The 13,280-nt window shown below is 47.5% G+C and overlaps 1 protein-coding gene across 3 annotated transcripts; it reads right to left on the bottom strand.

Annotated features, from left to right (window-relative positions):
• Window positions 1–1,295: 1,295 nt before the first annotated feature.
• cacng6b (calcium channel, voltage-dependent, gamma subunit 6b) lies at window positions 1,296–9,419 on the bottom strand. 3 transcript variants are annotated; one of them, XM_062539432.1, is made up of 6 exons: window positions 9,377–9,419; window positions 8,659–8,951; window positions 7,916–8,299; window positions 4,329–4,403; window positions 3,714–3,851; window positions 1,296–3,144 (listed from the first exon to the last, which is right to left on the bottom strand). In XM_062539432.1, the coding sequence occupies exons 3-6, from the start codon at window positions 8,289–8,291 to the stop codon at window positions 2,921–2,923; spliced, it is 813 nt and encodes a 270-aa protein (XP_062395416.1). In that variant the 5' UTR covers window positions 8,292–8,299; window positions 8,659–8,951; window positions 9,377–9,419; the 3' UTR covers window positions 1,296–2,920. The 3 variants fall into 3 exon arrangements, with proteins under 3 accessions (XP_062395416.1, XP_062395415.1, XP_062395417.1); XM_062539431.1 differs by lacking the exon at window positions 9,377–9,419 and having other exon boundaries at window positions 8,659–9,091; XM_062539433.1 differs by lacking the exons at window positions 8,659–8,951; window positions 9,377–9,419 and having other exon boundaries at window positions 7,916–8,623.
• Between the last annotated feature and the right edge of the window lie 3,861 nt (window positions 9,420–13,280).

The following is a 13,280-nucleotide window of genomic DNA, read 5'->3' as shown; positions in this document are numbered from 1 at the left end:
CAGATGATCTGCACACCTCATATCATATTTTGGTTGTGACCTTTGTTTTTCTTGTTGTGACTACATGCTCCTAGAGGAATATGGGTAATGTATTGAATTATGGCCCTGACTGTGTGGGAACTTGGAAGTGCAGACTACACAGGCTCAGGAAGGGACAGGGCAAAGACACAGCTCCCTCTCCTGGCCTGACAGAAGTAGCCCTTCAGCAAAGCATCAGATGGCCGGGTGGGTGAGGGGGGCAGTTCATGGCTGCCTGCGGTGTCCAGTACAGAGGGGCCTCTGTTGGGCACGGGCTACTGTTGAGCATTTCATACGTTCCGTGTTAGCTCCCTATTCTGGATGAGCACTACAAATGACCAATGTTAAATGCAAAAAGAGATAGAAAGGTAGAAAGATAGATGGGTAGATTTGAAAAGCTCTCACACATTTACTCATTCACACACATGAGCAAATACAAATGCACACGCAGGCAAGTGCAGGTGTAGATCACACACAACGCACTGAACCAAACACTCACTCAAATCCTATTGCATGCAGAGCTGAGCTCTCCAACCTTAAATCTCTGCACTCCCCGTTGTGTCATGTGCATGAAAACAAGCAGAAAGGATAGCCGACGTGTCTGACAGAAACTATTAAACTGCTATATATACATGCAGCAAGGCCACTGGCTCGAGTGTCTGCGGGCCTCTCCTGTTTCAGGGAGTGCTGGGAACTGTGGTGCATGCACCCGGCTCAGCCTCCGCAGGCTGCCCACTGCACACTCCTCGTCTGTTTACCCGACGGGCAGTCAGTGACCAACACCAGGATGAGATACATTCTGTTCTGTAGGAGCAGCACAAACAAACACCATCGGCCCCCGTGGGGTTTTGTTCAGAGAGAATATGTGGAGGAGATAAGTGTGTATGTGTGTGTGTGGGAGGGGGTGCGTGTCTGTTCCTATAGAGGCGGAAGCAGAGAGGTGGGTCTGATCGAGAGCGAGAGAAAGAGAGAGAGAAAGAGCGAGAGAGACTTGGCTAAGGAGCGGGAACTGGGGGAGGAGGGAAAAGGGGAGGTGGTGGGGGCATAGTTCAAATTCCAGGATTATATTTCTCACCCACTTCAGAAGACTGGGATGTGCTGTACTCTAATTTTAGATGAGTGCACTGGGTAAGAGCGAGGTGAGGGGAAGGAGACAGCAGAAAGGTGGAACTGGAAAGAGGGAGGGAGAGAGAGAGGACAAACATTGCAAAAGGAGAGATGGAGGAGGGAAGTGAGGGGGACGTGTTCAGAAAATGGAAGACAAGATTCGATGTGTGAAATAGGTTTTAATGTTTTATGCGAGAGCCAAGAAACAGACACATTTAAGGGAAGGCCTAGATGTGTCTGTGTTGCGAGAGACACACAGTAGGGGCACAGTCTGAGGAGAAACACTCTCTCACACACACACACACACACACACACACACACACACAAGGAAAAAGAAGCAATGGACCATCACTCTAAAAAGGACAAGAGACGATTGAGACATGATCTTCAGCAACTGTGGTTGTGTGACCATATTTTTCCTGCACCTCAAAAAGGAGAAAAACATGTTTTATATTTACAGTTTCATTCGCAGAGTGTATATGTACAACACACAACCGTATATAAATGCATAACAAACACATGTATCCACACATACACACACACACACACAGACACACATATACTCACACACACCACTCATATCCACCTGCATACATAATATATAATACATCTATTAATATATAACAAATATAAATTGTAAAAGGCTTCAATAATTCATTGTTGTGATAATGCTTCGGTGTAGCCCTCTGCATATCTGATGCATATGTTTAGCAGTGTGTCCTGTTAGCAGCGCAACATATCCAGCATAGTGCAGGGATAGCTAGTGGTAAACCAGTTCCTGGAAAGAGACGGTCTGCCCCTTTCATCTCCGAATCCTTTCAAACCCCACAGTGAGCCAGTCCACTAAATGACAGCATCGGCCAGATTTAAGACAATCACAGTCTCTCTAACAAGAGCACTTGACAGAGAATCACAGGTGTTTGAATATAAAAACTAAAAAGCTAAACCTTCTACCTAAACCAACAAAAGCTGTGGGTCTACAGCACACAGTGTGGCAGCATCACGCCGAGGCTGAGAGGAGGGCAGGGCCAGAGGTCCCAGGGAGAGGGAGAGAGAGAGAGAGAGAGCTGTTTGAACTGCTCATGGTCCAGAGTTTCTGGCTCATTGCTTCAGCACACAGAGCCACATAGACATGATGGTTGTGCTCCAGCACTCGGTCCATGTGTGTGCTGTGCTGTGGCCTGGCGTTGACACACTCCTGCCCCTCCGTGAGGATGCCCTGTGGTCATCCAGGCGAAGCGTCCCCTCAGCTAGGCTGCTCAGCTCGGCTCTGAGCAGGTAACATGGCATGAGTGCACCCTCCTGCCAAAGGTCACGGTGAACCCCTATCTATGCTGTGAAGGTTAAAGGAACAGGCCAACTTTTTGGGAGACTAGTTTGTTTGCCCCAGAGTTAGAAAAGAGAATACGCCCCTCTCTTCTCTGTGTGTGCAATAATCCATTCTGACAACATTAGCCTAGCTTATAGTGTAATTGAATAATTAACCTGGAAATGGGTTCCATCAGTTAGCCTATAGCTAGCATATAGCTAAAAGAGAGCTATAGGGAGAATGGTGTAACATACTTCCAAAATGTTGTTGTGTTCCTTTAAGTGCACTTAGAAGGTTATGAAGTTGAAGGTTCAAAAAATATTTCTTGTTTGTAGTAAACATTATAACACTCATCAAACTATTGTCCATCTACAAAATCATACTGTAAAAAAACGTATTCTTTTTGAAAATCCTCAAAACACCTTTCAGTTCTTCTTCTTCTTTTTTTTAAATCCTGAAGCATCGTGCAGTTGGTCCTCCTGGCAGTTAGGTGTCACTACTACTGTGGTGTGGGAGACATTTCTCCCAGGGGCTGTATGGCAGGGCCAGCAAGAGGAACAGAGCCCCGGCCAGGAGGAGAATGACCCCCGCGACGGCCACACATGACACGGACCAGGCCATCTCGTGGTGCAGGGGGATGGTGTGATCGCTGGCCAGCAGCGCCAGCACAGACTGGTGGAACACCACGATGGACAGGAGGACCAGAATACCTGAGAACAGAGCAGGAGGCAGACAGAGGGAGAGACAGAGGTCAAGCATCCCTCCAAGCTCCAAACAAACGTCTCGCTGGACCCATGAGATTCTCTTTTCCACAGCCACTAATAGATTGGCCAAAAGGTAAGGTGACCAGATGTCCGAGACCAAAACCGGGGACATAATCCCAAAAATGTGGAAAAAACGGGGACATTTTCAGTTTGACTGGTCAAGCTGATTAAAATACTGTACATATACGTTTTATCTTCAAAAACGGGGATATAGATAGTTTTTCTGTATTGTCCTGGGGACAGGCAACCAAAAATGGGGACTGTCCCCTGAACCCGGGGACGTCTGGTCACCCTACCAAAAGGCCTCCACAACCCTTTTACGCATCCATATAAGCATACTGTGTCTACTTCTAAAGGATTTCGTATTCACTTCTGTACTTCAAATGATATATTATGCCCAGCTCTCTGGTGTATGTGGGGCGCTTTCTAAATAAAATGGCTTTGTGTTGCCGGCTGTTCTGGGGCCAGATTGGTGAGCGCGGGAGAGAACGGAGCAGAGGACAGCGAGCGGTCACCTGAGACAGAGAAGCAGAAGGACGCTGGCTTGAGGAAGAAGATCACGCCTTTACTGAGGGCCATGACGATGCAGATGGCCCCCATGACCATGAGCGTGAGGCTGATGAGGGCCAGCATGCCCGAGGCCACACTCAGACCTGGGGGGAGGGGCACAAGGGCAGTTAGCCTCCTTGGGCATCGCTCCAGTTCACTCTGCCACAGTTACAGCATTTTTATATAAAAATGAGAAATCTGGAGAAACTGAGAGATGGAATACAGAGGGATTTGGAGAAGGGGAGAAGGGAGAGGCTGAAAGAGGTGAATTGGCAAACAGAGAGAGAGAGAGTGCGAGAGAGAGAGATAGACTGACTGAGAATGAGAGCAGGGTGAGGAGAGAGAAAGCAAGATATGCCTCAGTGAGCTTTGTGTGTCTGAGAGGAAAAGAGCATCAGAGAGGATAAACACTCAGAGAGTGGAGAGAGAGAGAGAGAGAAGGAGAGGGAGGGAGGAAGAGAGAGAGAGAGGGCATGAGAGAAAGGGATGGAGAGGGGCAAGAGAGAGAGAGAGAGCAAGAGAGGGAGGGAGGCAAGGTAGGGGGAAGAGAGGGAGCAACAAAGCGGATGAACCTGACTTACTCTTATCCGTCGTCTTCTTAAAAATGACTGCATTCTCTCCAGAGGTGTAGAACTTAAAGAACGTGCAGTTCGACTCTGCAGCGCAGGGGAAGAGAAGAGAGGAGGATGGAGGAGAGGAGGAGAGCAGAATGGAGGAGAGGAGAGAATGATGGAAATGAGGAGAGATATTAGCCTTTCAGAGAGACAGAGAAATGCACTTCAGCTGAATTCCCCCTCATCCTCGGAGGCATCATCCCCTATTTATAACCCCTGTGTGCTGCGCTGTGCCGGGCTGGGCTGTGCTGGGGAGCGAGACGAGCACGAGCCACCAATACAGGCATGCCTCACACATATGGCACCGGAGAGAAGGAGGGGGCAGGAGAAGACGAGTGCAGAGAGAAAGACAGAGAGATGGGGGAGAGAGAGAGAGAGAGAGAGAGAGAGATGAAAAGAAAATGAAGGGGAGGCAGATGGAGAGGGAGGGGTAGAGAAAGAGGCAGATGGAAAGGGAGCTTGAAGGACAGAGAGCGAGCGAGAGAGCGATGGAGAGAGAGCGGGGAAAAGGAGAGTGAGGGGGAGAAAGAGAGATAGAGAGAGGGAGAGGGAGAGAGTGCGCGAGTATGCAGCATTTGCTGGTTAATACTGCATAAGACACACTTGCCTTCTTCCCTACCTCTCACTCTTCGCTCTGTCTCTCTCTCTCTCTTTCTCTCTCTCTCTCTCTCTCTCTCTCTTTCTCTCTATATTTAGATGCAAAACTGTGAAGTAGTCAGATTCTTGTCAGCTTTACCCATGCATAGTGATGACTGCCCCCCTATGAACTATGGTCACTTGGTCCGCAAGACAAACATTCATGCACAACATCTATTGCCAATGAACACATGCACACACACAGACAGAGATGATGCATAATAGTGTATTTGTGTCAGTGTGAGTCAGTGTGTGTGTGTGTGTGTGTGTGTATGGCTAGTTTGTGCATCTAAACACAAACTGCTGTAAGCACGCTAACAAATGCTATACAACATGTTTGCCGTGCTGAAAGGTCAAGCATGGCAAATCAACACAAGACAGGGTCACGTTAGTCTCAAAGAGAGGGTCAAACCCCGCGCCGCTCCCAACAAGCAATAAAGACGTGTCGCTAGGTAGAGCCCTCCCTCACCCCACACAAGAGCAGCTCATGAGAGAGACACTAATGTGTCCATCCACTGGCTAATACGTGCATTCATAGACACATGCAACACCACACACACACACACACACACACACACACACACACACACACACACACACAGGCAGGCAGGCGGGCAGGCAGGCAGGCAGGCAGGCATGCGCTCATGCGCATACACATACACACACACACACACACACACACACACAGTACAAATGGGGACAAAGGCTGAACACACATGGGAACACTGAAGCACTGAGGTGCACTAATAGCTGAAGACACTGACGGACTGCGGAGACGTCTTCGGTTGGCACAGCGAAGGCGCACACAGACACAAACCATGGGATGATACTCCAGCATTACACTCTGCAAACATATGGGGACACACTGCCTCAATCAGCTGAGCAGTCACGATCCAGGCGTGCGTGCTTGTGTGTGGCGCTGTTCACATTGGTGTGCTGCACATTAAAAGGACACATGGGATGGCGTCGAGGAGCACATGAGAGCGCGTGGGGAGGAGGAGGGCATGCTGGGTAAAGCGGGATGTTCCGCCCCAGTGTGTGTGCATTTGGGGACGCAACTCACTGCCACGTCATGACACTCTGTGTTGCACAACGTACAGTAGGATCCTAATCACGGCACAGAGTCAGGCAGCGCACCTCCAACGACAGAGACACACACATGCACGCGGAGCTGAGCATGGCCTGGGCTGACTGATGACATATAGGCATTAGGACTCCTCACCCCGGCAGGGGCAAGAGCCGGACTAATGGCCCCTTCTTTCAGCTCGGTGGCTCTTAATCGCATTGTGATTGTTTCAGTGTCGTATTAAACAGCGAATAGCTATTTTCTGCGCTACTAGTGGCTAGTGAGAATCAAATACGCATGTAATCATTCAAATCCCTGAATAGAACAAGAGTCTAGCCTTAAGTGAAAGGCTGGATTCACCAGCAGGCATGCGTACGCTCAGTGCCCCCAGATCATCTGATAAAAATAATAGCATTCCTCATCCTCGTGAGCCTGCACCAAGATGCCAAACTGCTATGGGAGAGGGAGATGCGGGAGCATGTTTTCAACACATGAATAAGCATGCACATGGATATTTTTGTAATTTGCCCTTTTCCTGCAGATAAAACAATCCCCGTCTCCTTAATGACGGAACGCTCTCGTCGACACCAGCTGACCCAGATGCATACATATACATACATTTCACAACAAGCCGTGTATGCGATGAGCTCATCCTATAGAACAGCCCTGCGAGGAGAATATGGCGATACGCATAGGCCAATCAGCTCCAATCAGCCACTCTCTCTCTCTCGCTCTCCATCCCTCTATCTTCCTTTCTCCCTCTCACACTTACTCACGCTCTCTCTCTTTCTATCCCTCTATCTTCCTCTCTCCCTCTCTCTCACACTCACTCGTGCTCTCATTCTCTCTCTCCCTCTCTCTCTCTCACTCTCTCTCTCTCTCTCAGAATTCACGGCTGAGCCTCTCTGGCTCGGCGGGAGTCCACACGGCTCCTTCAGCGCAGCGGCAGCGAATCACAATAGGCCTGAGTTCAACTGCCTGCTGCATCACTTCACACCAATTCATTCACGTCGGCCTGATAAACCGCAGTGGAGATCAAGAGAGAGAGAGAGAGAGAGAGGGGACGGAGGGAGAGAGAGAGAGAGGACACAGAGAGAGAGAGAGCACGAGAGGAGAGAGAGAGAGAGGAGAGAGTGAGAACACAGAGAAAGAGAAGAGAGAGAGAGAGAAGACAGGAAGAGAGAGAGCAGCACTTGAGAGGGGTAAAAGATGAGGCGACACTCTGACACTCTGAGCTGGGATGAAGCCGCTGTGCTCTTAAGACGAGAGAAATCATGCCCCCAGTAGCATGTCATTACAGTAATTGCATATGCTTTGATGGGACTCGACATCTAGGTATTTTCCACGTGCTTTATTTAAGTCCATTTATTTAACCAGTGTTTTCTTACTACTATTCTTTTTCCTCTCTCTCTCTCTCTCTCTCTCTCTCTCTCTCTCTCTCTCTCTCTCTCTCACACACACACACACACACACACCATTATCATAAATTTCCATATTTTTACAGCGTTGCATTTTGTATCAGCTGTATCTACAACCTCCTGAATAGCCAATCACCATTGTATTCCTGCCCGTGTTCGCTACAAGCTTCCATGCTGAATGGAGACATGAAGTAAAGACATTAGCGGAGGCATTCATGCTGAACCACAGCCACAACCTCCACCAGCTCCTCTCCATCAGTTCATGCAGGCAGGCGGGCAGGCGGGCAGGCGGGCAGGCGGGCGGGGAGAGAGGCAGCTCCAGCTGGAGAGAGCTGCCCTGCCCCTCGGTGCAGTGTGAGGCTGAGAGATGCCCCACTCGGGGGCCCAGCTGCAGCCGCAGTGGCAGTGGAGCCATCTGGCCGCGCCAGGCTCACCTCCGGGCAGCTCGGCGGGGCCGCAGGACTCCCTCTCGGGGTCGATGTCGGAGATCCAGAGGGTGCGCACGCAGCCCTTCCACAGGCCGTAGTGCGCCATCTCGCACGTGCGGTTGTTGCCCAGGTGCTTGGGCTGCGCCAGCTCCACCCAGAACTCGGTGCCCACGCCCAGCACGCACAGCGTCACGCCCACCGCCGCCACGAAGAAGGCCAGCTTGATCTTGCCCTCCTGGCTGTCGCTCAGCCGGGGGTGGCGCCGCTTGCCGCTCCGGGCGCCGCCCACCGCGCCAGAGTGGGCGCCGCCGATGCCCGCCGGGCCCGACGCCACGCCCATGCGCCCGTCGTCCTCCTGCTGCATGAAGTAGTTGGACCACATGGCCACTTCTGCGAGGTTCGCCAGCGTGGCGACGACGGAGATGGGCAGAGATGCCGAGAGGGGGATGGACAGAGAGGTGGAGAGAGAGGGAGAGGAGAGGAGAGGAGAGGAGAGAAGAGAGGAGGAAGAGAGGGAGGAAATGAAGAAATGTGTAAGAATATTAGAGATTTAGGGGGATAAAGACCAACATCAAATGAAGAGGATGAAGAGCACAAATGTTTAGTAGCTATTGTGCTAATATCAAGAGCGAGGGGTCAAAGGGCATTTATAAAGACACAGGGGGGGAGGTGGGACATGGATCAGAGAGGGAATGAGGAAGAGGAAATAGAGGGATGAAACGAGATGAGTAGATGAGTAAAAAAGTTACCAGCAAAGCAGAGCAAGACCTTAGGATGCACAGGGGAGGAGAGATGGAGTACGGTGGAGGGAGGGGCACAGAGTGCAGGTGGAGGAATGAGAAGGAATGGAGGAAGTGAAGGGAAAGGGGGAAGCAGGGCGGAGGACAGGAGGAGTGTCACAGACCACCAAGAATAGAGTCTGCAGGAGGAGAAAGGGAAGGAGGGAGGGGGAGGAGAGGGAGGGAGAGAAAGAGAGAGAGACAGAGAGGGGGGCAGAGAGGCCTGGATGACTGCTGAGAGCTCTCTCCTCTGTTCACCAGCCCTGGAAGAGAGGACACAAACGCGCAGTTGACCAACAGAACCGCAGCACCACTTCAGCGATGGAGAGATTGAGCACTTAAACAAAAGCATGCGGCCAGCCCATGTTGATAAGATCTGAGGCACGACAAGACATCTCACAGATAAAGGCGTCAGAGCCCAAAATACGTAATAGGAAATGGCAAGAATCTATCATGGCCTCTAGAGGATACTTACCCCCCCCCCCCACCACCACCACCTCCCCTCTTTATCTACTCATACCTTAATCCCACTCAGAACACTACAACAGATGGAGCTCTGAATGCATACACTATGTACTGAATCTCTGACCCCCTGAAATTTAGGATAGTCTTCTAAGCTAGGACAAAAATAACTTGAAATGGCTTGATAGCATCCACAATGTCACATTGAACATGCACAAATGCTCACACCACTTGGAGAAAACTGGACAGCAGTGGCGATGAAGTAAATGTCCTAATAAAATCAAAGTGATGATGCCAATTGGGCTGCTTCCTGCACAAGATGGCACACAATGAATGAGAGAGAGTCAGAATCCTGCAGTGAAGGCTGACACCCGCCAGCTTGTTGGGAGCAATCAGTGTACAATGTCAGGGTCAGTTTGACACGAGTTCACAAGGTGCCAGGGCGGACATGGACACTCCGCAGTTGCCAGTTGACCTCTCCTCCAAATGAATCACGGTCACTACAGCTATTATACACTTTAAGTGTCAGTGTTTGAATAAAGTTTGTATGAACTGGAATACTTGAGATGTGAAATGGTGCATGAATGCATGCATTGCCAATGATGTGATAAAATCAACATCTATTCTAGAAGGCTACACATTTGTAAATAATGACAAAATGGACATCGAATCTGGACTTTTTCAGTGTTTCAATGTTGTTCTTTTGTAACACCTGAAAATACTTTGTGGTTATGCTTGTGTTATAAGCCAGGGTGATATTCATTTATAATATAAGGATAAAAATGTTTGTCTACTGACTGCTTTTAATTCTTTCTTTGAATTGTCTTACATTTCTACCTTGAGCTTCATGATCATTTTTTACATGATCATTACAAATACAATATATTATCAAAATAGTTTATATACACATACATATATATGACCATATATTATATATATGTTTATTGTTTATATGAATATAGGTTGTGATGCACTGAGCACTAAACTATTATCCCATCCTACCCATAGCATCAAGTTCATTAAGCTGCTATTCCTGAATGTAACATCCAGAGAGTTGCGACGTAACATCTAGGTAGTGATTGGCACAGAAAACAGGAGTGTCCTTCCAGGCTGGAGATTAATGCCAGCTTTACCAGACCATAATAATAACCACAAGCACTGGGCCTGTGCAGCATTCAGGGAGACTAGCTGCCAGCCTGCATGCATAGCACAGGAGTTTGGGTTTATCTGGGTCACATAGCTAGCTCCATTTTGACCCGTAATAATCTCCGAGTGAACAGTCATAACCCAGCCTCATTCCAATTCACCCCCCCCCCCACACACACACACACATCTGATCAGAAGCCATTTTAAGATGTCACAAATACTGCAGCATTACATATGCTGATAGGAACTGTCCAACCATGGCAATGTCCTTCTATGCCCTTTTGTGTGTGTCTATAATGTGGGTGTACGTGTAAAGGTCTCACAGTATGGACATGTTTGTTATAAGATGTATTTGCTTTTCACATGGAAAATGCATATTTAAATAAAAAAAAACACTTTAACTGACAAATTGACAAATAAAAGCACATTTTGGAGGGTGAGAGAAGAAAGAGGGCAAGAGGGATGGCAAGCGTGAAAGAGGGAAAGAGAGAAAGAGAGAAAGAGAGGTGTTAACTCAGCTCACTGGCAGGCAGACAAGCGGGCTAAAGTCATTAATACTGTGCCAATCGTTGAAGGGGGAGAGCCACCCTCGCTGAGGTCACTAATGCAGCACATATGCTGTGAGGCCGCTCTACACAAACTGGGTGTAATGTGACAAAAAGGAGCAACGTCCTCAGGGAAGCACCCAAACAGCTGCAAGATCACCACCACATACACGCACAACACATTATAGTCTCTCACGGAGGCAGACGCACGAGCGAGTTTTAAATGTGTGCGTTAAAATATACAGCATATTTTATATCACCAATGAAATATTTATATTTTCGGTCACCACACTAAAAATACAGGAATCTTGGCGTCTACAGAGATGGAACATGGGGGTGAGAGCTCTAGTTCACAGTTCACAAAACTGTCAGCAAGCTGGTGGGTAACTGTAGCTCAGCCAGCAATGCAACAGTCAACAGCAACCACTGTAAACATGACTCCCAGCATTAGCACATTCAGGATACTGTGGTCTGCCTACAGCACATTTCAGGCTGCCTCTTTCAAAATGGCTGGCAATGGGGGTCTGTTTAACTAATTTGGCTGCCATAATGGAAGGGATTAATTATCATCTTTCAGTGAAGATCTACCAAACATGTGCAGGTATACACTCTCTCTCTCTCTCTCTCTCTCTCTCTCTCTCTCACACACACACACACACACACACACACACACACACACACAGAGACACAGGGATGGTCCGCGAATATGAAGCAAATGTGCGACAGATTCAGCATTCAGACATGTATCAAATAAACACTGAATATATTCTCAAAGCCTTTTGATAATATATGCTGCCACTTCAAAGTTCCAAAACTTTTATTATACATTCAGTCCACATATGTTTTATGTTAGGCAAATTTGACTGTAAACTTTGTCAACTGTTTAAAAGCTCCACTCATTCATTCCTGTTAAAGTGGTTATAACATTTATTTAAAAATACAAAATGTTTGGAGAGCGCATAAATTAAATACCACTGTCATCACTGGAATAATGGCCAACTAAATGTCCAATAATAGTAACTGTTCAATTTATCAAAGTTAGAAAATCCCTGTTGTCATTTAAACACATCATATTACAGCCATCTCTAGAGCTTTCAAATTCACTGGACAGCCATAGCAACAATGAGAAAATTTGTTCTGACCTGCTTGGTGTGTGTTGTTCAGTTCTGAGGAAGAGACACATGAAACGTACTGTAGGGGCAACAGTGTGGAGGGGGGTGAGAGAGAGAGAGAGAGAGAGAGAGAGAGAGAGAGAGCCAGGCAGAGGGAGAGAGGAGTAGAGAGAGAGAAGGGGTGTGGTTTTGTATGTGCATACAGTATATATACATATATAAGGCTGCAGAAACCACACACTTGTCCCACCTGTGAGTGCAACACTTGTGTTCGAGAGATGTGTTTGTGTTTGTGTTTGGCCTTGAGTGATGGACCTCTACATGTGGGGCCAAAACCCCTCTGAGTAGAGAGGGTGTGTGTGTCTAAGAGAAAGAGAGAGTGTGTGTGTCTGAGCTATTTTGGACAACCACCTGTTAATGACATTAAATGCGAGAGTTAGTTGGGGTGAAGACACAGTAGACTGCTAATATTAGGAGACTAATGCTTGATATAAAAGCAGGGGGGAAAGGAAATGCAGAAGACGAGAGAACATGGGACTATCTTGCTAAAATACAAAGCACTGCTTATTCTGCTGCATGGTCTTTTTTGTACTGTTGAGAGTCACATTTGACATGAAATGGAAGTCGTACAGTACTTGAGGGGTCTGTGTGGTTAAGGCTGCCATTTCCTGCATAGTGAGAATCAGGCCATTTTATGGCCACTGGTTTGACATGCTAATGAAATGTTGCGGTCATTTCGCTGCCTCACTGGAGTGCTACGAGAAGGTGAAGAGCTCGACTGTATTCAGCAAAAGGGCTAGTGGCTGACCGAGTGTCAACAGAACAGACAGCAGGCGTTGGAGTAGGATGAATCCTGGGGAAAATACTAGAAGACACATACTGAACACACTGACTAAACTTGGCACCGCACTTTACCGTGCAGACAGACAATGAATGACATAGCTTGTACTCTATTCCTCAGCTATAGTCGAACATGCTGTATATGTATCCATAAATGTAAAAATTGATGCCTATTGTTTGAGACAGATTTTCATATAGTTTAACCTTGATATTACATGCTATAAAATATGTTTAAAAAATCACATGTTAGCCATTAATACAGTAGTGCTCAATGAGGTCTGTATTAAGCGTCATTACACATATATTAGGTCTTTATTCAACTATTTATTATTCTTACTCAATAGGAGAATTATTTTTGGTAAATCCTGAATTACCAACTATAGTTGGTCTTAATCTAAGGTTATTAATACATAGTATTGATTCTAATACATTGTCTTAATATGTTAGGAGTCAGTAAACTCTCTAATAAAGACTTAATAATGTGCAA

The sequence above is a fragment of the Sardina pilchardus genome, chromosome 6 (genome assembly GCF_963854185.1).
Source record: "Sardina pilchardus chromosome 6, fSarPil1.1, whole genome shotgun sequence".
Taxonomy (NCBI): domain Eukaryota; kingdom Metazoa; phylum Chordata; class Actinopteri; order Clupeiformes; family Clupeidae; genus Sardina; species Sardina pilchardus.
This window is presented reverse-complemented; position numbering and strand designations above follow the sequence as displayed.

Bases quoted from the DNA above. Each gene is read 5' to 3' on its own strand.
- cacng6b (XM_062539431.1), bottom strand. From the start codon at position 9,040: ATGCTTTTGTTTAAGTGCTCAATCTCTCCATCGCTGAAGTGGTGCTGC. The intron at 8,300-8,658 runs GTAACTTTTTTA...CGAACCTCGCAG, and splicing joins GGTCTTGCTCTGCTTTGCTG to AAGTGGCCATGTGGTCCAAC. The intron at 3,852-4,328 runs GTAAGTCAGGTT...CCCTCCCCCCAG, and splicing joins TAAGAAGACGACGGATAAGA to GTCTGAGTGTGGCCTCGGGC.